At 47.2% G+C, this 22,542-nt stretch overlaps 1 protein-coding gene across 4 annotated transcripts in view; it reads left to right on the top strand.

The window, feature by feature from the left end:
* NFKB1 (nuclear factor kappa B subunit 1) overlaps nt 1–8,112 on the top strand; it is a 130,864-nt gene extending 122,752 nt beyond the window's left edge. For all 4 annotated transcript variants that reach the window (XM_066233472.1, XM_066233473.1, XM_066233471.1 and 1 more), the window contains 5 exons: nt 1,277–1,401; nt 3,055–3,121; nt 3,434–3,606; nt 4,495–4,675; nt 7,269–8,112. In XM_066233472.1, the coding sequence (XP_066089569.1) occupies nt 1,277–1,401; nt 3,055–3,121; nt 3,434–3,606; nt 4,495–4,675; nt 7,269–7,426 (704 nt within the window). In that variant the 3' untranslated portion in view covers nt 7,427–8,112. The remainder of the gene's footprint in view (nt 1–1,276; nt 1,402–3,054; nt 3,122–3,433; nt 3,607–4,494; nt 4,676–7,268) is intronic.
* Nucleotides 8,113–22,542: the final 14,430 nt, after the last annotated feature.

Below are 22,542 nucleotides of genomic sequence, written 5' to 3'. Positions count from 1 at the left end.
ACTTTAGAGGTCGTTACATTTTTTTACTTTATGAATTCAAGAAAACAGAGCAGGTTAGATATCTCCTTAAGACGTTGAGTCTAGAAAGATATAGGAACTTCTTCTTTGGGGCACCACATTTTTCTAACAAGTAAAATCATATCGCAAATTAACAGCAGCCTTTTCTCCTTTGTCTAGTTAAACTTTCTCTTAATAAGAGACTAGTTTGGTAAGCTAGCAATTATACTTAAGAAGTGTCTTCAGACAAGAAGCTATAATCCTTTCAAAAATGCCTTCTCTTGAATTCTCAGTATCCCGTGGAAGTAGTAGCAGGTTCTCTAGTAGATAAATAGAGAAACTCGGATGAAGAACCTCGTCCTGAACTCAAAGTCATGGAGAAGGTCACTTAAGGAAACAACATAGCTCAGCTCCTCCAGGCCTCGGTCCCGTAAATTGTTCCTCCGAATTTCTCCGTTTTCCTAGCCAGATGACACACTCCTCGTAAATAAGGCCAGGACTGGGATAATGAAATAAATAGCATAAAGTTCCTCCTTTGACTCTCCTTAGGCACTCCCTGTTATTACAGTTAGCGCAAAGCAGAGTTCTCCCAGCAAGACGGAAACGGGTGCCTCTTCCCAAAAGGGTGTGCTGAACTTCCTGCTGTTCGTCAGGCATCAAGCTAAGCACGCCCTCATTGAAACAGTCACTAAGCCTTGCAGAAGTAACTCCAGCTCTAATGTTTGAGTTCCTCTTGGTGTTTTTTGCTACAGGCCAAGGAACAGACGAGGTTTTCCAAGATCAGCCCTAAATTCTCCGCTAACTACACATCTTAACAGAGGTTTATATAGTGCTTCTTGTTTAATGATCAGGGCTCCGGCAGTGCTATACACAGGAATGAAATGAATGTGTTGGCACTAAACTGCAAATATCGTTAGTCTTTTGAGCAAATAGAAGTTAAGAAATGCAAGTAAATTTGGACATCAGGACCTTCACCCTGAGGGTGCACCCTGCCCCTGGAAACTGCTGGCATTCTTCAATTTAGAACTGTCCCACCGAGTCAGATGTGAGAGCATTCCAAGTCTTTTGAAAGTGTCCTTAGCTAATAAAATATCACCAGCCACCTTCACAATCAAAAGAAATTAGAATTTAAAAGACAGTCTCTGGCTATTTCAGTAGAAATATGTTTTATATGTTTATAAGTAATGTTTTTTATATATTTATATAATCTGACCCAGGCAGGCTGTTGGAATTTGACAAGATATGGGTTTACCTAAAACTGTAAAACTTGACTTCCCAGGAGCAGATCCCCTGGTGGAGAACTTTGAGCCTCTGTATGACCTGGATGACTCTTGGGAGAAGGATGGAGATGATGAAGGAGTCGTGCCTGGAACCACACCTCTAGATATGGCCACCAACTGGCAGGTGGGTGTCGCGCCGTCTGTGGGTGGCCGTCCTGGGAGCTGAGCACTCAGGACTGCAGGGAAGATGGTCTGCGTGGGAGCTGAGCACTCAGGACTGCGGGGAAGATGGCCGGCCTGGGAGCTGAGCACTCAGGACTGCGGGGAAGATGGCCGGCCTGGGAGCTGAGCACTCAGGACTGCGGGGAAGATGGTCGGCGTGGGAGCTGAGCACTCAGGACTGCGGGGAAGATGGCCGGCCTGGGAGCTGAGCACTCGGGACTGCAGAGAAGATGGCCGGCCTGGGAGCTGAGCACTCAGGACTGCAGGGAAGATGGCCGGTCTGGGGGCTGAGCACTCAGGACTGCGGGGAAGATGGCTGGCCTGGGTCTTACTCCCCAAAGCACATGCTTGCTTTTTTTTTTTTTTAAAGAAAGTCTGCTTGTCAAGTGCTGTATTTATCTTGAAGAGCTTATCCATGAGAGATCTAGGTCAGCCGAGATCTTGAGTGCAAGAGTGCAGGCCTGATCAGATAGTGCTCAGCTGTGAGAGGTTAGATGAGGGAAACACAAAGTTCACATCACGAGTTATCCGTCTCCGAGCTCACATCAGCATTGTCCCCCATCTTAATTTCTGAGGCTGGGATAAATGGGACGGTTTGCTTGAACTTTGGTAAGTGATTTCTCAACACGAAAGGAAACTGGACATTCTTCTGAGAATTTCAGTAATAAAAACAGAGGAAACAGGCTTAAAGCCTTTCCCACAACTCCACTGACCTGAGACCTGAGGTGAGAGGCAGTGACCAGGTCCTCCTGGCGAGAAGAGCCAGAGAGAGGAGAAGGCTGCACACAGACCGCCAGCGTGCCCAGACTGGCTTTCTGAGGGCAGGCGCTGCTCCCAGCCAGCACGGCGTTGCTTCCTCGCGGCCCATGCGCACTGAGCTGGGGACCCTGGCCGAGACCACGTGCTGCTGCTTTTACACTGAGCACCTGCGTTCCCAGAAGCCTCACCAGAGAATGCAGACAGATAACCCGCTTAAGTGACCCAAGTCGTCCTTCTGTGGTCCGCCAGCAGAGAGCACAGAAAGGCCTCCAGAGCTATGGGATTTTGTTTTAACTTAAGACCTTCCTGGCCCCTCAGTTAGAATATTAATAGAAGCTAGAAAGCTAACATCAGCCTTGAGAGCATTTCTGGACCTCAGTTAGAACAAGTTTATAAAACTTGTTCTCGTAAGCCTTTTTCTAGAGAGGAGGGGGCAGCGAGGGGACAGAACTTCACAGCTCTGGGAGGGTCAGCCCTTGCCCGGTTCTCGGGGGACACCACTGAACAAGGCCCCTTGCCAGGCATGATTGAATTGGCAGCCTGGACTGCCTTGGCCCTCAGAGGGCTGTGGCCCTGCTCTCGGTGATGTAACGCTGGGTCCTCTAACTCTTCTCACACGGCTCCTGTGGCGCATAGCCTCCCAGCCCCAGAGTCCCTAGGGCCTGTGTACCCCCAGGCATGGTACTGACTCCTCTTCACTCTGTCATCTTCGGGGTCCTAGACCCTCCTGAGAAGCACATTCTGAGTTCATAATTACCAAACACACATACACACACACACACACACACACACACACCCCAGATTTCTCTCAAGGTCCTGTTAATGTGCAATTGTTCTCATGTTTTTCTCTCAATAGGTATTTGACATACTAAATGGGAAACCATATGAGCCAGAGTTTACATCTGATGATTTACTGGCACAAGGTGAGTTCTGTTCACCAGTGTTAGCTCTGCACTGTCATTTGAAGGGAGCAGGAGAGAGCCGGCATTATCCAGGGTGCTCTGTGAACGGCACAGAGGTTATTCAGAATCAGAAGAGCCTGGAGGTACGGGGGGGACTGTCCAGTTGTAATCAGTCTACTAGCTGCTGGTGCTCAGCTGGGCTTCTGCCGCCTCTCGGGTAATGGAGCTTGGTCGCCTCCAGGAGGCGTCGTAGAGGGAGCAGGTGGCAGCCACCACTCTCTCCAGTGTCTCTGTTCAGCAAGGACAGTTGTAATTCTTCTTCATTTCCTTCAGGAGACATGAAACAGCTGACTGAAGATGCCAAGTTGCAGCTCTACAGGTTGCTGGAACTGCCTGACCCAGACAAAAACTGGGCTACTCTGGCACAGAAGTTAGGTTTGGGCGTCCTCAATAATGCCTTCCGGCTGAGTCCTGCTCCTTCTAAAACCCTCATGGACAACTACGAGGTAACACGTCCCCCAACATGGCTAACTGACTTTGCTCTGCCAATGTCACTGCTGAGCACAACCTCCTCCTCCCTCTCTTAATTAGGAAGCAGAAAACCCATCATTACCCTGCCCTGAGAGGGTGGGCGAGGCCAACATTGAAACCCTCCTTCCTAGAAGGCTGTTTTCAGATACCTTGCGATGTTCCCCGTTTTCGGATACCTTGAAATTTTCTACAGAAATGCGACTGATGGGGTCAGGACAGTCGCAGCACTCTGCGCTCCCTGAACAGGCACGACAGACTGTAATCACCTCTCCCTCTCCCCAAGATCGGGCCTTGGTCTCTCTCAGGACACACAGTCAGCTTTCTGTGAGGAAACTCCTAGTGGAGGAGCCATTACCTGGTGATGCTTCCATTTCCAAAACTAAAAGATAAAATAACATGGGATGAGATTAGTTTCTTCTGAAGAGTTTATTGACAGTTCTTGTTGGCCTGTGGTTTTCAGAACTTCAGCTTCAGCGGGGACACAGCCTGAGCTCAGCCTTAGGGGTTCCGCTGAGCACCCTCCCTCCTGCCTCGCCGTCTCTGCTCCCTCTACGCCGCCGCTCTGTAACTTCCTGAGGGCTCTTCGAGCTGAAACAGGAAGCTTGACTCAAAGACCGTATTTTCCTACTTCTTTAAAAATAAAAAAAATTTTTAAAAATAAATAAAGAAGACCATATTTTCTTAGACACGCTTCGCTCTGACCTCTCCAGGACCACCAGCTGTTGGTTGTCACAGTGGAGGCGGCGGCTTGGCAGGGGACCGGGTGTGGCCCAGTGTTTGTTTCTAGCCCGCCCGCCTCCTCCTCGCACTGGTTTTCACACAAGAACACGTGAACGTACTCTCTCTCCATCGCTTCCTTGCAGGTCTCCGGAGGGACCGTCAGAGAGCTGGTGGAGGCCCTGAGACAGATGGGCTACACTGAAGCTATCGAGGTGATCCAGACGGCCTTCTGCTCCTCGGGAATCACAGTCCCCAGCCCAGCGAAGACCCCCGCTCAGGCCCACTCGCGGCCTCTCTCACCCGCCTCCACAAGACAGCAAATAGGTAATGAACAACAAGACAGGAAAGCAGCTGACATGTTTTCCTGCTTCCCAGGCCAGTGTGTCCAGTCTCTTGGGATATGGCGTGGCCTCCCCACCATTATCTCTTCAATATACTGTCCCAGGGTGGGGGTCCTCCCTGCCGGGGGCTCACAAGGTCTGCCTCCAGCCCCTTCTGACGTCTCTGTTCAGGAAAGGGGCTGTCCCAGGAACAGTCACATTACACAGGAATTACTTAGATTCAAATAATACTAAAACAACACGATGCCGCTGATGGAGATAAATATTTCTCTCATCTTTTAAATTGAAAAGAGATAGAGACAAAAATGCGCTAGAACCAGCACCGGCCCCCAGCCTGGACAAACTGAGTTGGCCCGCACCTGCCTGGCTCCTCAGCCTCCTCCGGCTCCTGACACTGACCTTACCTCCCACCCTCGCTGGTCTGTCTGTGGGCCGCCTGAGTGCACAGCATGGCGGCCCACTTACCCAGCAGCCTGTGTTTCCGTCATTCATTCACTCTCTCCACAACCGTCCGGCTCTTCCTCCCCAGCCCCCTGCCCCTGCCCCTGCACTGGGCTTCCTCCCTCCCACGGGATCGCCAGCACGCCTGCTGTGGTCTCCCTCTTCTTTCCAAAAATAAACAAAAACAAAAAGCACTTCCTCCATCCCACTTCCCCTTTACGGTCAGCCTGATTCCTCTGCTCGGCCGCACAGCAGAGCTGCTCACGAGAACTCTCTAGCGCTGTTCTTCCTGCTTTCTCTCCTGCCTGACGCCTGCAGTCGGCGCCCAGCCGCCCCTCTGCCAGTCTGCTCCCATCATGATGCCCAGTGTCGGATCACCTGCTCACCATCCTTCCCATCCGCTCCGCTGCACCCAGCACACAGCGCAGCTGACCGTTCACTCCTGCTTCAGAGTCTCCCCTTCTTGGCTTTCCCACAGCCACTCCCTCACCGCCTCCTCCACACGCCCCATTTAAAGTCACAACCCCCCAGAGCCCTGTGCTGGGCCCTTCTTACTTGCCCGTACTTCCCCGGGACTGGACCGTCCATACCCATCTGAGCTGAGTACCGGCCACGTCAGTCAGCGGCACTGCCACCCTCCAGGAGGTTAAGACAAATACCTAAGACTTGCCCGCGAATGCTTCCGGGTCCTAATTCCATACAGCTAGCCCTTGAGTCTCTTCTGTCGGCCGCCCCAGCCTCACCCAGTGCACCATCACGGCTTGTCCCCATTGCAGCAGCTCCTGACCAGTCTCCCATTCTCCACACAACAGGGAGCTCTACAACTTAGTGAGATCATGGCGCTCCTGTGGATGCCTTCCCTTCATTCATTCCACAATCTTGACTGAGCGCATCCTGCGTGCTTAGTTAGCGCTGTTGGAGGCTTTGACCGTTGGGCGGTGAGCAATAAAAGCAGTGTCACCTCTTGATCCACTCTAGCTTGTAAACACGGCTTTCCTCGGCCCTGCCCCCCAGCCCCCTGCCCTGAGGCTCCACTCTCCTCCTGCTCCCCCCTCACTAGTCCAGTCCGGTCTGAGGGCCTTGGAACCGCTCTTCCCCTTCCCTGCAAAGGTCCTCACTGGCCTGGCTCCTTCTTGCCATTCGGTTTCAGCGTCTTGTCAATGTCACCTTGTCAGGGAGGCCCTTCCTAGGGGAGTCAGGACAGGGGTCGCGCCTACTTTCGAAAACAAGAGCGTAACCCCCGGGAAAGCGACACACATCTTCTGTCTCGTGACCTGAAGCCCCTTCCACACAAAGACAGGGGTACTCATAGATTAAAAGGAAATAAGCCCTTGATTTGAGGTTATTTTTTAAATACCTCACAGTTCCTAGAAACACAATAAAGACTGGTTGATTGAATAAATCAATAACAAGACAGTAGTCATGTCACTGCTATTGAGGTCTTAATATACCAGAAGAGAGCATTTTGGTTTAGGCATATTCAACTTCTGTTCCCTTGGGCACTCTCTCTCTACAGGAAATAATGCACATTGTTCATTCAGATCTCTAGAGCCACTTCTCAGTAGGAGATGTGGCCTAATTGTCCTGTACAGACTCATTTTCATCAAAATCGCCTTATTTTTTGCCACCAAGCTGTCTCTGAGGCAGTGTGTAGTGCTTCAGAGTATATGAGGTCCAGAAAGAATCTTATTTTTAGTTCCTACTTCTGTCACCACTTGATTTTGCCCAGGTTCAGCAGTTTCCCCTATTTCAGCTGTAAAACAGGCACCACAGTGGGTGGAAAAACACACCTGATTCTAAGAAAGAAAGGTACATGTCGGGTCAGGAGAATCTGAAAGGATTCTGATAAACCTGAGGCTAGGTTATAAGAAAGAGATATAAAAACATTTGGTTGATTTTGAGTCTTCACAGTTCCTATATTACTTTGGGTACTTTCTGACCCTCCCCCCACCGTGAGCAGGAGACACGAGAGGACAGTGAGGTGGAGTGTGGCAACCTGTAGAACCCAGTGGGCAAGCAGAGCCCACCTGCCTTGTGGATCTGAGCGTGGAGCCTGGCGGGGCTGCAGGGGTAGGAGAGCTCAGGCCCGGCCGGGTCCTGACTGCGCTGCCTGAGCCCATGCTTTTTCCCCTCAGACGACCTCCGAGACGACAGCATCTGTGACAGCGGCGTGGAGACCTCCTTCCGCAAACTCAGCTTCACGGAGTCCCTGACCAGCAGCAGCTCGTTGCTAACTCTTAACAAGATGCCCCACGATTACGGGCAGGAAGGACCTATCGAAGGCAAAATTTAGCCCTCTGGGAGTTTCCAGCAACTTGTAAACCAAAGTTCTGAAATCGACTGCATTGTCCAAAAGAAGGAAGGTAAAGTGCATCCAGAGGTGCTCCGAGGTTGGCCTGGATCGATCTGGATTTAACTCAAGGCCTTTTAAACTTGGCCTCCTTTCTGGGTCCTTAACGTGAATTTCAGCTCAGCTCACTGCAGATAGGCTCGAACAGCCCAGTGCCAGCTGGGGCCGCCCCTTGCTGGGGCCGGGTGCCTGGCCGGCTTTCCCAGCTGCTTCCTGTCGCCATTGCTGCTGTCTCTCTGCCGCGCCCCCACTGTCGTTCAAAGGTGTACCGGTCCCCACCTGCTGCCCTTCCGGCCGTCCACTGCACAGTCATGAATTCAGATTAAGGATTAAGAAAATTCTTAATATTTTATTAAGAATATTTTAAATGAGATATTTTAAAATCAGCATCTGTGTAATTAAAAAAGGCTTACTGCTTTTTCTAAGGTGGCTATCGCTGTGATTTGAAAAAAGAACATATATGTGTCAATATTTAAAAATGGTTACAATCTGCTGAAAATGGTATTTTCCCCTTTTTCTGCATTTTGCTATTGTAAATATGTTTTTAGATCAAATATGTTGGAAAAAATGTTGGGTTTATAAATGCTATTTTTTATTTTACTTTTATAATAAAATGAAAAGCAAGTGGATGGTTTGTCTTGTTGGATCTATACAGACATTTTCCTCGCAACCACAGGACCGTTCCACAGCCTGGTTATCACATTCACATTCCCCTGGAGAATCAATTTTTTGATCCAGAAATAAACAAAAATCATCAAAAAAAAAAGTGGTGTAACCTGAGATGAAAGCTTGGGTGGTTCAGTCCTTGCTTGGCTCATTTTACTCAGGCTGAGTCACTGCACCTTCCTCCACTGAATGCGGAAGTCTTCCTTCTCACCCCACAGTGTGTTCTCAATGCCTTCATGACGCATGAAGTGTGGAAATTTCAGCATCCCAAGGAGTCTTTTTATTTTTGTGACAGAGACAGAGAGAAGGACAGATAGGGACCGACAGACAGGAAGGGAGAGAAATGAGAAGCATCAGTTCTTTGTTGTGGCACTTTAGTTATTCATTGATTGCTTTCTCATATGTGCCTTGACCAGGAGGCTACAGCAAATCGAGTGATCTCTTGCTCAAGCCGGCGACCTTAGGCTCAAGTTGGTGAGCTTGCTCAAACCAGATGAGCCCTTGTTCAAGCTGTTGACCTCAGGGTCTCTAACCTGGGTCCTCCGCGTCCCAGTCCGACGCTCTAGCCACTGCGCCACTGCCTGGTCAGGCCCAGGAAGGCTTGCACAAGAAACCTTTCAGTATGAAGCTCTGCTGAACTGCTCCTCACTTGAAGAGTTAGGACTAAGGGAGAGGAGACATGAACAGTGAAGTGGGTGCTGTGGTGGACACACTGATATACAACTAAGATTCCTCTTTCACAGAGGACTTGTTGGCCCAGCGCTGGAAGACACTTGACAAATGGCCTCAGCTACAGAGAGCCACCCACCCAGGTCACACACCCATTCCCATGATGGTCTCATGTTACACTGATTGACGTGGCACACAAAACCCTGTCCAACCCAGGACAACGCTGAAGGACTGACCTCCAGAGCTCCCTCAAGGTTGGCTGAGGTGGTGTTTGGGTCTGCATCACAGCTGAACTCTTCCTTCTGCCTGTACTCTTCCTCTGCACCTCCTTTCCACAGGTTCAGGTCCCAGGGCTCCCAAATCAGCACCGGGCACGAGGGTCTCCAGCTCTGGGCTGGCTCTCCAGAGAACCCAACCGCACAGATGCTGGGAACTAATGCTGACCGAGTTTGCACAGCATGTGAAGTCACGTATTCATGAAAATAACCCAATGAGATGTATAGAACTATTCCCAATGTGCAGAGAAGGAAACTGAGGCTTCAAGAGTTGAAGTAGCAATGAGTTTATATATCAGAAGCAAGCTGCTTCTGAGTTTATATCCAGTTCTGCTTAGCCCCAAAGCTCATGGGTTGGAGAATTATCTTGGTAGGATGAGAAGGTAGGTTAAAATAATTGAGCCCAAAATTAGACACTGAAATGTATAAGAATTTAGTATATGATAAAGTAAATTTTCAAATCCATGAGGAAAAAAGATTATTAATCAGTAGGTAGATGTTCCAACTCGTTAGTCACTTGGGAAAAAATTGACCTGAACCCGTGTCCCTCCTTTCACCAAAATAATTTCTGAATCTGTCAAAAATTAAACCATAAAAATACTAGAAATCATGGGCAAATTGAGAGGCCTTCTAAGCAAGACTATTTGATGGTGAAAAAAAGTTTGGGTTCTTCATTTTACAGTGTGTCCCAAATGAATGAATATTTTAAAATTCTTCTGTTTTTTATTATACTACCATTTCTCTACATATCCCAATCCATTATTCCAGTTTTTGAAAGTTGTGTCTTTAAAGTAAATGATAATAATAATAGGTCTGACTTTCTTTAATTGTCCAACAAGCCCATGTCTCCACTCCTCCACCGGTTCCTCTGTGTCAGTAATTTTCTATCTGGCCATGATAAAGCCTCCTATCTTATGGTACAAAGACCAAGGGGAGGAGGGCTACCTTCCTTCCCTGTGAATCTAAGAGGACTGGTGACAAAAATAGAATTGATACTGACTTCCAAGCTTAGGTCAGAAAATGCAATACAACTTCTGCCCAGTCCTCCTGAGTCACGCTCTTGGATCCCAAGATCTTGGGATCTGAGTGCCAAGTGACCACATGGAGAAGCCTTCACTGAGGTCACAGCCAGTGCCAACATCAACCAGCAAATGTGTGAGGGAGTGAAGATGTGAGATGATCCCAGCCACCAGTCATTGAGTCACACCTGGCCAGCCTTCAAGCTACCTCAGCTGCCCCTGTCCCAGGGTCAGGCACCTCAGCTGAGCCCCACCCAATGGCAGATCATGAGTACAGTAACTGTACTAAGGGTTGATGTTGTAAGCCCTGGGGGTGGAGTGGATTGCTACCATTGTCTAGGTCTCTAACCTGACAGTTCCCATTCCCGAAGGTCACTTTAAAGAGAAGCTGACTGCAGGAGGAACAACTAAGCTGCTCATGCTGAGACTAAAAATAACACTCCCCTTTTTAAATAGGAAGTCCCACTTCTCTTGAGTTCCAGAAGCTTCCTTTTCCTCCTCCCAGAGCTCAGTGCTGACCTGATCCTCTTCGTGGTGCTCTAAAGAAAAGGCTCCCAAGGCCAGCTGTGCCTGTGAGGCAGGAGCCTTTCCTTTTGTACCAGCAGATGGGGACAAATGACAGAAGGAAGACAGGCATTCAGGCCAGCGCTACAACGGGCCTGAACTCAACCTTCCCTGAAAGCTTGTCTTTCAGCAGGAAGCCATTTAAAAATAGCTTTCTCAGAACCTCCGTCTCCTTTTGATGTTTCTGTACACTGCAGGCGTAACCTAGACTTTTTCAGGATCGGCTGACTTTCTTTCTGGCGGAAGGAAGGCCTGCTGCTGCCCATTTATCTGCCTGAGTCCCCTGCAGTGATCATATGTGGCCTGGAGGCCCCTGGCCCAGGCGCGGCCCCACAGACCGACCTGCGTCTTAGCGAGGGACAGGGAGGGAAGGAGCCAGGCTAACCTGAGCATGTACAGCATGCCGCCTCCTTTGCATTAATGATTTCTAATATTCTCAAGACGTCATTATCAGGCACATATTTAACCCCAATTTTAAAATGAGGGCACGTCATCTAAATATTAACTAACTCAAGATTTAAATCTAGTTCTGATTCCACAGCTTATTCTTTAATGATGTCTGACATCTTTTGAAGAAAAGATACTATATTTAAAAGAGAAAAAAATTCATTCAAATCTGTACAAAGATGATCAATTTAATATACACCCCAACCTAAAATCAAAATGAACTGAAAGTATTGCTAAAAGGCTAAGTTGCTTAAATATTAACATGACTTAATTCTCCCTCCCCCCAATAACAGTCTACGATGCTTGTATGAATTTGTCATGGACCAGAGACTTCTGGTTTTATCACTGTCTTCTTCTTTTCTACTTTCAGAGAGAATTTTCTTCTGACTGGTGCTTCCCCAGGTGATGAGCCTGGGAAGGCACAGGAGTCAAGAGATGAAACTAAAGTTTTGTTTATTTTCTTAGGATCACAGAACTTGGAGCTGGACAGTAGATTAAAGTTCACCTAAATAAATCATCCCCGTTGCCATCTTTCTTTAAACACCTATAATGTGAAAGCATCTCTTCATATATATAGTCTTTCCTCCAGTCCTGCTGCTTTGTTTAAACACCAGTCCTAGAGACTACAAGTTCCTGTCCACTGGTTTTCTAGGTTCATGGGTTGGCTTTGGGGTTAGGGAAGATACTGAGGAGGGGCTTGAAATGAAATGAATATCATTCTCCACTATCAGGAATTCTGTTATGTCTACACAGCCTTCTCCCATTACCCTGGACAAGTGACTAGTTCCACAAAATTTTCAAGCATCATAGAATGAGAGGGATATAGGGGCTTCTCCCTTGTATCAACTAGCTTTTCCATGTTGATATCTCTTTTCGAAATGATTACTGGTATTTCATTGAAATCTCCCAACCCTCAAAGAACAAAGATTTCTTGAGCATCTGTTACATGCCAGGCACTAAGTGAGTGGCCATCTTTCACTATTTTATATTATTGAATACTTGTTCAAAAAGCCCTGTGAAGTAAAAATTTTGTCTCTCTTTCATAGATGAGGAAACTGAGGCATGCATAAAGCTTTTAACCACAGGCACTACTGAGTCCAGTAACATTTTTCTTTTTAATGTTTATTTCATTGATTTTAGGGAGAGAGGAAGGGGTGAGAGAGGGAGAGAGAGAGAAAGAGAGAGAGAGAGAGAGAGGAACATCAATCTGTTTCTGTTTGTGCCTGACCAGGGATCAAAACAGTGACCTCTGCTTTTCCAGATGATGCTCTAAGCAACTGAGCTGTCCAGCCAGGGCCAGTAACATGTTTTAATGAGCCACACTTGCAGCAAGGGCCAGGGCTGGTGGGGTGTCTCTCTTCCACTTCGTCATGAAGGGATCCAGGCTGACAATCACTCTTCCTCCCACCCTTGGCTCCCAAGATCTTGCTGGAGTGGATGGTCCCAGTCTGCTGGAAGGACAAAAGAGCATAGAGGAGCACATATAGGAGTTTTTAATGGCACCTCCTGTCACGTTGCACTAGAGAAAAACTTTAGTCCTACGCCACACAGTGAGCGGCAAGGTTGTACAGGTGATCTACCTTTGTTCCCATTATTAGGCAGAGGGTTGATTTTGGTGAACAGGTTCCAGTCTCTGGCATATTACCTGAATGATGGAGTTTCTTTCTAGTTCCAACTTGTATGCAAACATTCACTTACTCTGAAAGTCATAGCAATCATGGTAAATGGCCCCACCAAAGACAAAATCATTTCCCAGGATTAAAAATAAAAGTCACACTGTATGGATAAAGTCAGTTTGTCTCAAGAAATTCTTCAAAGATGACCAAGGGTATTAGAACAGGTAAGATGGGGAAGTTACAGCAGAGACTTGTTTATCCTTCTATAATCTGCAAACACCTGATAGGACCTTGACTGCCAATTTTCAGATAAATGGGAAGTGAGCAGAAGTTGGTTCTTAGGGAAGTAATACTCTCCCGGGACACCTTGTTGGGACCCAGGAAGCAGAGTTGGTGCGAAGAGGTGGGGCGGGAGCCGCAGACACACAAGGCAGGCGAGGGAGTCACACCAGGGACTGTTCAGAACTGACCCTGGGTACCAGGCAGCCAGGCTGCTTGATCCATTCTCTGTGAAAAGAGAGTTGTTTTCATTTCAGAACTGTTTCTGTAGTTCCCCTCCCCTTTCTTTAGGCAAGCATTCACAGCTTATTTTTGCTTTAAAAATTTAAATGAGAAACTGCATGCCACGGATTTTTTTTCTTTTGCAGAAAGAACACTTATTTATCACTTTGTTCAAATGTAAATCTTCCTTTTGCTTTTGAAATAAATTATCTTTTGTAATTTTTAATTTAAAAAACTTTTAGAAAAAACAAAACCCTTTAAACATGAATGCTTTCATTTACAAAATATTTCCAAATATTCTCATAACAATCCAAGAGGTAACATGTGCTCATGCATGAGTGGTCACTGTTGGGTAAATAAGTTTACAAAATGTGTTATTTATACTCACTTTGTTAAAAAAAAATGGCCACTGCTCACACGATAATGCTGCCACATGATACTGATAATTACCTTTCTGCTTGGAAGGGGCTCGGTTATGCTAATGTGTGCTGGAGGTGGGGTGCCACGCTTAAAAGTTTTAAGAAGAAGAAAGAAGGAGCAAGGAGGCCATTTTGGCAGAGACCTCGTTGTTGCAAAGAAGACAGGCAGCCAAGATGGCGGGGTGCCGAAGGAGAAGCCAGTTTGTGCAGAGAAGGAGATGGGGAACAGAGGTTTATAGGGCTGGTGGAGCCTTTGGTTCTAGGAAAACCAGGAGAAAGTCAGTGGCTTTGGGAGCCCTGAATGGAAAGAGAAATGTTTTCCCGCTGTGTGTATTTACTCACCCACAGGTGCGAGGCTAGAATAAAAGATAGCCCACCAGTTTTTGGCTCTGTGGTTTTATTACTGTCTGTCCGAATCTAATGGGTACCTGCATGTGTCTGGCGGCTGCGACCGGGGCAACTACTGGCCTTACAGTCACTCAGCCTGATGCCAAAGCAGTCCTTGCCGTCTCCCCTCCCAGCGCTGATCAGGGAAGGTCACAGTCACCATTTGGCCGGCCTGCCTTCCTACCTCGCCAAAAGCGCAACTTGAATGATGATCAACATATGCATACACAGCATATGGGCCAGGGGCCATATTGGTTCTGAAAAGTAGAGACTCCGAGTTTAACCCTTCAGGAAAGGATGTGTGGGCAGCGCGTCCTCCACACGCCCACTCGGCCCAGCCTCAGCGAGAACGCCGCCATCACGCCCTCGTCGTTCTCATTCCTGTCTTCAAACCTGCCTTGACTCAAGTCGCAGCTTTTCCCTTACTGCTGTTTCTGTGCCTCCGAGGAGCTCACCTGACTTCTCCACTATCAGTGATCTATTCCAGAGGCTTTGTGCTAAGTTTCATAGATCCATAGCAATTAAACTAGGATTAAAAATCATTAGACGCCACCCTTTTGCCAAGGTAGCAACACTGGAAGGAAATAAAGTGAGTGAAGCAGAAATGTTGCTGCACAGATCTGACCCCGGCGAGCAGCCGTGCTGGAGCCTGCGGGCAAGCGGAGCCCCAGGACACACCTGCTCCCTTCCTTCCTCTCTCTCCTCACTTTCTTTATTGTTCTCTCTCTCTCTCTCCTTCTTCTTCTCCCCCTTTCTCTTCCTCTTTCCCTTTCTCCTTCACCCTTCCTCCCTCTCTTTCTTCCCCCCCTTCTCTGCTCTCATCCCCCCTCACTCTTTGCCTCCAAGCCACCCTGTCTTTCAGGAAAGACGCCTGCATTCCGGCGCCGGGCACCAGCTCTCAGTGGGAGCGGAGGCCCTGCAAGCTCTCCCTTAGCCTGCCCTCCTGCCTCCTGCCTCCTGCCTCCTGCCGGGGGAGCCTCAGGAACCAGTGCCCAGGGCCAGCACAGCCTGCCCACCCGCCTGCCTCACTTCCTGTGCACAGGAGGCCCCTGCTGGAAGAAGCAGAACTTTGCACAACCACCCAACGGCTGGCATGCCTCTTGCTACTCAACTTTTTTGCTTCGTTAAGATTAGGAAGAGGCTTACAACAAAAAAAAGGGAATTAGAAGCTTCAGCTGTCGGCCTGAATTTTTCTCCTTCGCCTCAGGTTGGCAAGGAGAATGTAAGACTCCTAGGTCTGTTCACTCCAGCACTGCCAACTTATCCTTTGAGTTATAATTATCATAAGCCAGCATTTACTACCCATTTTCCCACCTGAGGCATTTTCATCCTTTACCTTATTGAAACCTGAAGACCCTGTGAGATAGTTACTCTTAACCCCATTTTAAAGATAAGGAAACTGAGGCTTAGAGGTTAAGTGATTTGTCCAAGTTCCTTAGGTGTTGGAGCCAAATTTGCATATTGGAAGTTCAAGATCAGAGCCGTAAACCTGTGGCCACTACACTACATGTGGCTTTCATGTGTGTATTTTTTTTTTTTTTTTCATTTTTCTGAAGCTGGAAACAGGGAGAGACAGTCAGACAGACTCCCGCATGCGCCCGACCGGGATCCACCCGGCACGCCCACCAGGGGCGATGCTCTGCCCACCAGGGGGCGATGCTCTGCCCATCCTGGGCGTCGCCATGTTGCGACCAGAGCCACTCTAGCGCCTGGGGCAGAGGCCACAGAGCCATCCCCAGCGCCCAGGCCATCTTTGCTCCAATGGAGCCTTGGCTGCGGGAGGGGAAGAGAGAGACAGAGAGGGAAAGCGCGGCGGAGGGGTGGAGAAGCAAATGGGCGCTTCTCCTGTGTGCCCTGGCCGGGAATCAAACCCGAGTCCTCCGCACGCTAGGCCGACGCTCTACCGCTGAGCCAACCGGCCAGGGCCCATGTGTGTATTTTTGACAAAATCTAGTTCATTGTATTTGCAAGGCTGACTAGTACAATTTTTTTTTAGTTCAAGCACCAAAAGTGGGTTAGGGGAACGCTCAAATCACCCATCTTTGGCTGGGTTCCTTCCGGCACAAAGGGGCAGCGTCCTCCCTTCACCCACCTGGGCAAGTGAGGCCTTCCGGGCCTTCCTACCTGGAGTCCCTCTGAGACATCTAAGTACCTTGGAGTGGATGACCAGGCTATGTAAGCAAGTAACTTCTTAAAACACTGTTTTGGCCAACAGATCATCCCCTGTCCACATATGACCTGCCCCATACTTTTTCTACAACTGCACATTCAGGATGACTGGCAGGGTGATGAGCGTCTGACTCTGGGAAGGAACCAGGTCCTCACCTCTTCCCTTCCAGATACCACTGCTCCCCTCGTTCCCACCAGCCTCCCTGGCTGACACTGTTCCCATCACCAGGGCCTCAGCAGGGTCCAGTTCTGCTCATATCCTTAGGCTTTCTTTGAAGAGTTAACACAGAAGCAGTGATCATTATAATAGCTAACACTTGTTGAATAGTTACTGTGTGCTGACTGTATCTATGCATCATCTCATTTAGGCCTCATAATTAACCTATGAGTTTACTATTATTATTATTTCCCCTATGTTTAAAGATAAAGAAACTAAGGCACAGAAAGACCCAGCAACGTTTATGCAATGTCAAACAGCCTACTACTAGGGGATCTGGGACTCGAACATAAATATGTCTACTTTCAAAACCCATACCTGTAATTGTGGTAGGTGCTTCTGGTTATAAAATTGGAATACCTGACAACTACTAAATTAAACAAATAGGACCATAGTTTTTTCTTTGTTGTTGTTGTTATATATGAGAGAAGAGTTAGATAATCACAGGGTTAGGTCAGCAGTTCAACACCTCTGACATCCCACCATGTCAATAATGTTTCCTCAAGGTCATGAAAAGGCTGCAGCAGCTCCAGATGTGTCAGGTCCTCACAGAAGCTTCTCAACTTCACCCAACAGCAGAGGGTCCCTCCTCAGGTCTCTTTCTTATCAGGCAGGAAAACCTGTCCCCAAAACCCCACATTAAGTGTCAACTTCTGTTTCATTTGCCAGAATTGGAATAATATGCCTAACCCTAGACCAATCATTGGCAAGGCAGAATAGAATTAGTATAACTAGTTATGATTCAGTTCCTGGGGATGGACACACAGCTACCTGATGGATGCCGAATAACGTCTGCTCCAACTACTGGGAAAATCTGAGTTGTCTCCCAGTAGCCGGTAAATTGTAAAAAAGTCCTAATAGTTGCTGTAAAGCCAGGTGCCGTGGCCATGCAGGTTCACATTGGATTCGGACAAACAGTAAAGGAACTGTGGAGCCGGAAAATGGTGGGTCATTCCGTTATTATTAGAGTCTCACAACGGCATATGAGCAAGCAGGCAGGGAAAAACTGCTAACACCCCCCCCCCCAATCACTAGCCAAAACCAGCCTGGGTGAAAAACCCCTTCTCTGGCAAACAACAGCAAATGGCCCCAGCCAATGGCAGCAGGTAATCTGCAATTTACAATCTGCCTCCCTGAGGGCAAGCACCTGCAGCCTTCCACAGACCACACACAGGGCGCTGCCCCAAGCTTATGCACCAACCAGGCAAAGTACAAGCAAGCAAAACTAACACACTTATAATACACTTATTTGTCCAACAGTAGCAAAACAGAAAAAGACAAGAGGGTTGTTCACACATACATTATGGTGCAGAGATGAGTACTAGTTCTCAACCAGAAATTTCCATGATCCCAACATCCCATTTCCCAGGAATTCGAAGTCACTTGGCATTACCATCATTCTTTGTAACTTGCCACTGCAGAGCATGATGTGAAAGAAGTTGGTGCTCCATAAATCCCGTGTAAAGGCTGAGACCTGACCTAAAGGGTTAATCTGTGTTACTGTCACAAACATTTCTTTCATGGCAGGATTCAGTCACCCATGTCTGCAGAGATAAGGAGAGGTAGTTATAACACTTGACACAATGATGCAATGTCCTTACTTCTGCAAACCCCACTCTCTGTGTGGCCCTTATTCTAGGGCTCCAAGGTGTCTTGGCAGGTTAGCCCAAACTTGGCTTATGAATCACAAGCTAAGAGCCCAGCCTATCTGATTAGTCAGTCTGTGCGTTTCCTTCTTTATATTTTAATTATAGCAGTATTTTATTACACCTTTCTCAATTGAGAAAAAATATTCATCTAATATTTTAATCATGTTCTTTTTTTTTTTTTTTTTTTTTTTTTATTTTTCTGAAGTTGGAACGAGGAGGCAGTCAGACAGACTCCCACATGCGCCCGACCGGGATCCACCTGGCATGCCCACCAGGGGGTGATGCTCTGCCCATCTGGGGTGTTGCTCTCTTGCAACCAGGGCCATTCTAGTACCTGAGGCAGAGGCCGTGGAACCATCCTCAGCGCCCGGACCAACTTTGCTCCAATGGAGCCTTGGCTGTGGGAGGGGAAGAGACAGACAGGGAGAGGGGGAGGGGTGGAGAAGCAGATGGGTGCTTCTCCTATGTGCCCTGGCCGGGAATCGAACCCGGGACTCCTGCATGCCAGGCCGACGCTCTACCACTGAACCAACCGGCTAGGACCCATCATGAACTTTCAAAAGAATTTTTCCTGGTGTTGAAAAAGGTGGCTTTATCTAACATTGCTCCCCCGTCACTGTCACATTGACCTAACAGGACTTGTCAGCAGCTGAAATGGCCTTATTTGTTTATTTGCTTATTGTCTGTCTCCCCAAACAATAGACAGTCCATGAGAGCAGAGGCTTGTCACTGCAATACTCCCAGTGATAGAAACAGTGTCTTCTCAGAGTAGCCCTCAATAAATACTCGGTAATTGAATGAACACAGTTTTAAAGTAAACAGTCTTTATAGTCAGAATATAAATGTGTCTGACACTGGTTTTGTCTATGACTTTTAGGGTTTTGTACAGCATCACTCTGGTTCATACCTGCCAAAAAGTCAATTAGAAAACAAGAATTCCAGCCTGACGTATGGACATCTTGGGTTCAATTCCCAGTCAGGGCATACAGGAGAAGCAACCATCTGCTTCTCTCCCCTTTACTCTCCACCTTTTCTCCATCTTCTCTTCCCACAGCCAGTGGCTTGATTGGTGGAACACTGGGCCCAGCCGCTGAGGATAGCTCAGTTGGTCTGAGTGTATCAGCCTCAGGTGCTACAAATAGCTTGGTACTCAAGCATCGGCCCTAGATGGGGGTTGCTGGGTAGATCCCGGTTGAGGTGCATGTGGGAGTTTGCCTCACTATCTCCTTCTTGTCACCTAAAAAAAAAAAAAAAAAAAAAAAAGAATTCCCGCACTGACTTGGAAATATTACTAAACACTTTTCCGGCATAACCGGTTACTTCTCATTTTATGTCCTTACTGAACTGATAAGATTGCATTCACAGTTAAGGTAGACTCCAAGTATATTTTTAAATGCTTTGAATTCCCCACACATACAATGCCTACTTGTTTTTCTCCCTCAATCTTACCAAGTTGGGGAATAGGTTTCATATCTGAAAGCCAGAGGTAGCCCCAGAGAATATTTCTTCTGTCACTTTAGGAATGCTTGGGAAACATATCTTTATTTCTCCTGCCCTCCATTTCCCTTTCATTCCAACAGGACAAAACCTTCTTATTTATTTTCTAGGTGGCTTTCCATGGCTTGAAAACCTCTGACAATGAAAAGTCAAGTAAGAGAAAAAAGTGTAACAGTGAATATGAATGAGCAAATGACCATTTTTTATTGTCCTCTTTGCTCTAAAATACGAAGATGTAACCCTGTGAGCTGACTTCCCTTGGCTCCCTCTCTCTGGAATGTAGCCCTCTGCTCCCCATCCTTCCAATCTATTAGCATGTGCATCACTGCTGACAGAATCAGCTCTCAGGAAGCCAAAGTCAAGGGGAAGCACGTCAGACTCAATTTCAATAAATGCAGCAAAATAACCCTATGAGAATGGTAGACATGACTAACCACAGAGCCACACATGAACTATGGGAGGACGGTCTAGACATTACAATTCTCTCACAGAAATCACGTGTATATAGCACATCTCTCTCCTTTTATAAATATTGCCAGCATATATTTATGCCCATTCATTAATTTATTCTTCCTTTAAAGATTCATTCTTCTCTGATATCTTTTCCACTTTTAAAATTGTTTATCAAGACATTTGACTTTGTTTCACTTTTCCTATAGTTTCAGGTACTGATCGAGTGACAATGATTATGATGTTAAAAAAATTAGCCTGACTGGTGGTGGCACAATGGATAAGAGTGTCGAGCTGGGATGCTGAAGTCCCAGATTCGAAATCCTGAGGTCACTGGCTTGAGCATGGGCTTGCCAGCTTGAATGTGGGGTCATTGAAATGATCCCATGGTCACTGGCTTGAAGTCCAAGGTCACTGGCTTGAGCAAAGGGTCACTGGCTCTGCTGGGGCTCCCCAAACAAGACATGTATGAGAAGCAATCAATGGACAATTAAAGTGCTGCAACAACAGTTGATGCTTCTCATCTCTCTCCCTTCCTAGCTGTCTTGTGCTAAAAAAATAAAAAATAAATTTAAAAAGTACAACCGTGCCTGACCAGGTGGTGGCGCAGTGGATAGAGCGTCTGACTGGGATGCAGAAGGACCCAGGTTCGAGACCCCGAGGTCGCCAGCTTGAGCACGGGCTCATCTGGCTTGAGCAAAGAGCTCACCAGCTTGGACCCAAGGTCACTGGCTCCAGCAAGGGGTTGCTCGGTCTGCTGAAGGCTCGCGGTCAAGGCACATGTGAGAAAGCAATCAATGAACAACTAAGAAGTTGCAACGCACAACGAAAAACTAATGATTGATGCTTCTCATCTCTCTCTCCGTTTCTGTCTGTCTGTCCCTGTCTATCTCTGCCTATGTAAAAAAAAAAAAAAAAAAAAAAAAAATTAAAAAAAAAATAATAAAAAGTACAACCGTTTACTTAGCATTTATTTTGTTCCAGACCTTATATCAGGGGTCCCCAAACTTTTTACACAGGGGGCCAGTTCACTGTCCCTCAGACTGTTGGAGGGCCAAACTATAAAAAAAAACTATGAACAAATCCCTATGCACACTACACATCTTATTTTAAAGTAAAAAAACAAAATGAGAACAAATACAATATTTAAAATAAAGAACAAGTAAATTTAAATCAACAAACTGACCAGTATTTCAATGGGAACTATGCTCCTCTCACCAACCACCAATGAAAGAGGTGCCCCCTCTGGAAGTGCGGGGGGAGCCGGATAAATGGCCTCAGGGGGCCACATGCGGCCCGCGGGCCGTAGTTTGGGGACCCCTGCTTTATATGATTAGTCCTTCCTTTGAAGGTTAGAAATTACTATTTCCATTTTACAGATGAGAAAACTAAAGTCTACAAGGTCAAGTGGTTAGTGGTTGCCCAACGTCACACAGCCGATAAGCCTCACAGCCTGGATTCTGACGCAGAGAAGTGTGGCTGGAAGCCCTGCTACCTCTGTGTAGCAACGTCACACTCCAGAGCAGCTCTTCCGTTTACAGAGCCCTCACTAGGTGCCAGCACTGAGCCAAGCCCTTCAGCTAACATTTTTAATTTATTCTTCAAAACAAGCTTACAAAGTGAGTATAATTATTCCCATTTTACCACAAGAAAACTAAACACAGAAGTTAAATGACTTGCTCTGGTGGGTTGATTCAGCGGCAGAGTGTCGGCCCAGCGTGTGGAAGTCCCACATTCAATTCCTGGTCAGGGCACACAGGAGAAGCGACCATCTACTTCTCCACCTTTCCCCACCCGTATCTCTTTCTCTTCCCTTCCCACAGCCACGGCTCGATGGTTCAAGCAATGTTGGCCCTAGGCACTGAGTACAGCTCCATGGCCGTGCCTTAGATGCTAAAATAGCTCAGTTGCTGAGCAACAGAGCAGTGGCCCAGATGGGGGCCTGGTAGGGGGCTTGCTGGGTGCATGCGGAGTCTGTCTCTGCCTCTCCGCTTCTCATTTAATAATAATAATAATAATAAATTAAATGACTTGATCAAGGTCACAGAGCTAGAAAGGGTAGAATTGTGATGTAAGTTCTGGCCTGACTCACAGGGTGCCTGGCATAGCACAGACTCCAGTTTTAAGGAGAAGAGCATCCTCTTTCCCCCAGCAACAGTTTGAGAAAACAGGACTTTCAACAATGACAAGAAAATGATGTAATATTTATACAGTAAGAATCTTCTGAGTCACATCCCTAAGTCCCAGCCCTCATAAGGCTTTTATAAATAACTGAAATAACTCAACACATAAAACGAAGAAACCTTAGATACAGAACAAAAGGCCTGGGTTGTCTGCATTTATTTTTTTTTTAGTTACTGAACCATGCGTGAAACTTCTCAGGTTTAAAGCCAAAGCAATGGCCTAGTCTTGATTTTAAAGCCAAATTCTCAATGCTGGTCCATTCTGTAACCAACTACATGATTCTTCCCAGAGGAAACCCCTCAGATATCTTGGTCAGATTCGTCAAACGCT

This window comes from Saccopteryx bilineata, chromosome 5, assembly GCF_036850765.1.
Source record: "Saccopteryx bilineata isolate mSacBil1 chromosome 5, mSacBil1_pri_phased_curated, whole genome shotgun sequence".
Classification (NCBI taxonomy): domain Eukaryota; kingdom Metazoa; phylum Chordata; class Mammalia; order Chiroptera; family Emballonuridae; genus Saccopteryx; species Saccopteryx bilineata.
This window is presented reverse-complemented; position numbering and strand designations above follow the sequence as displayed.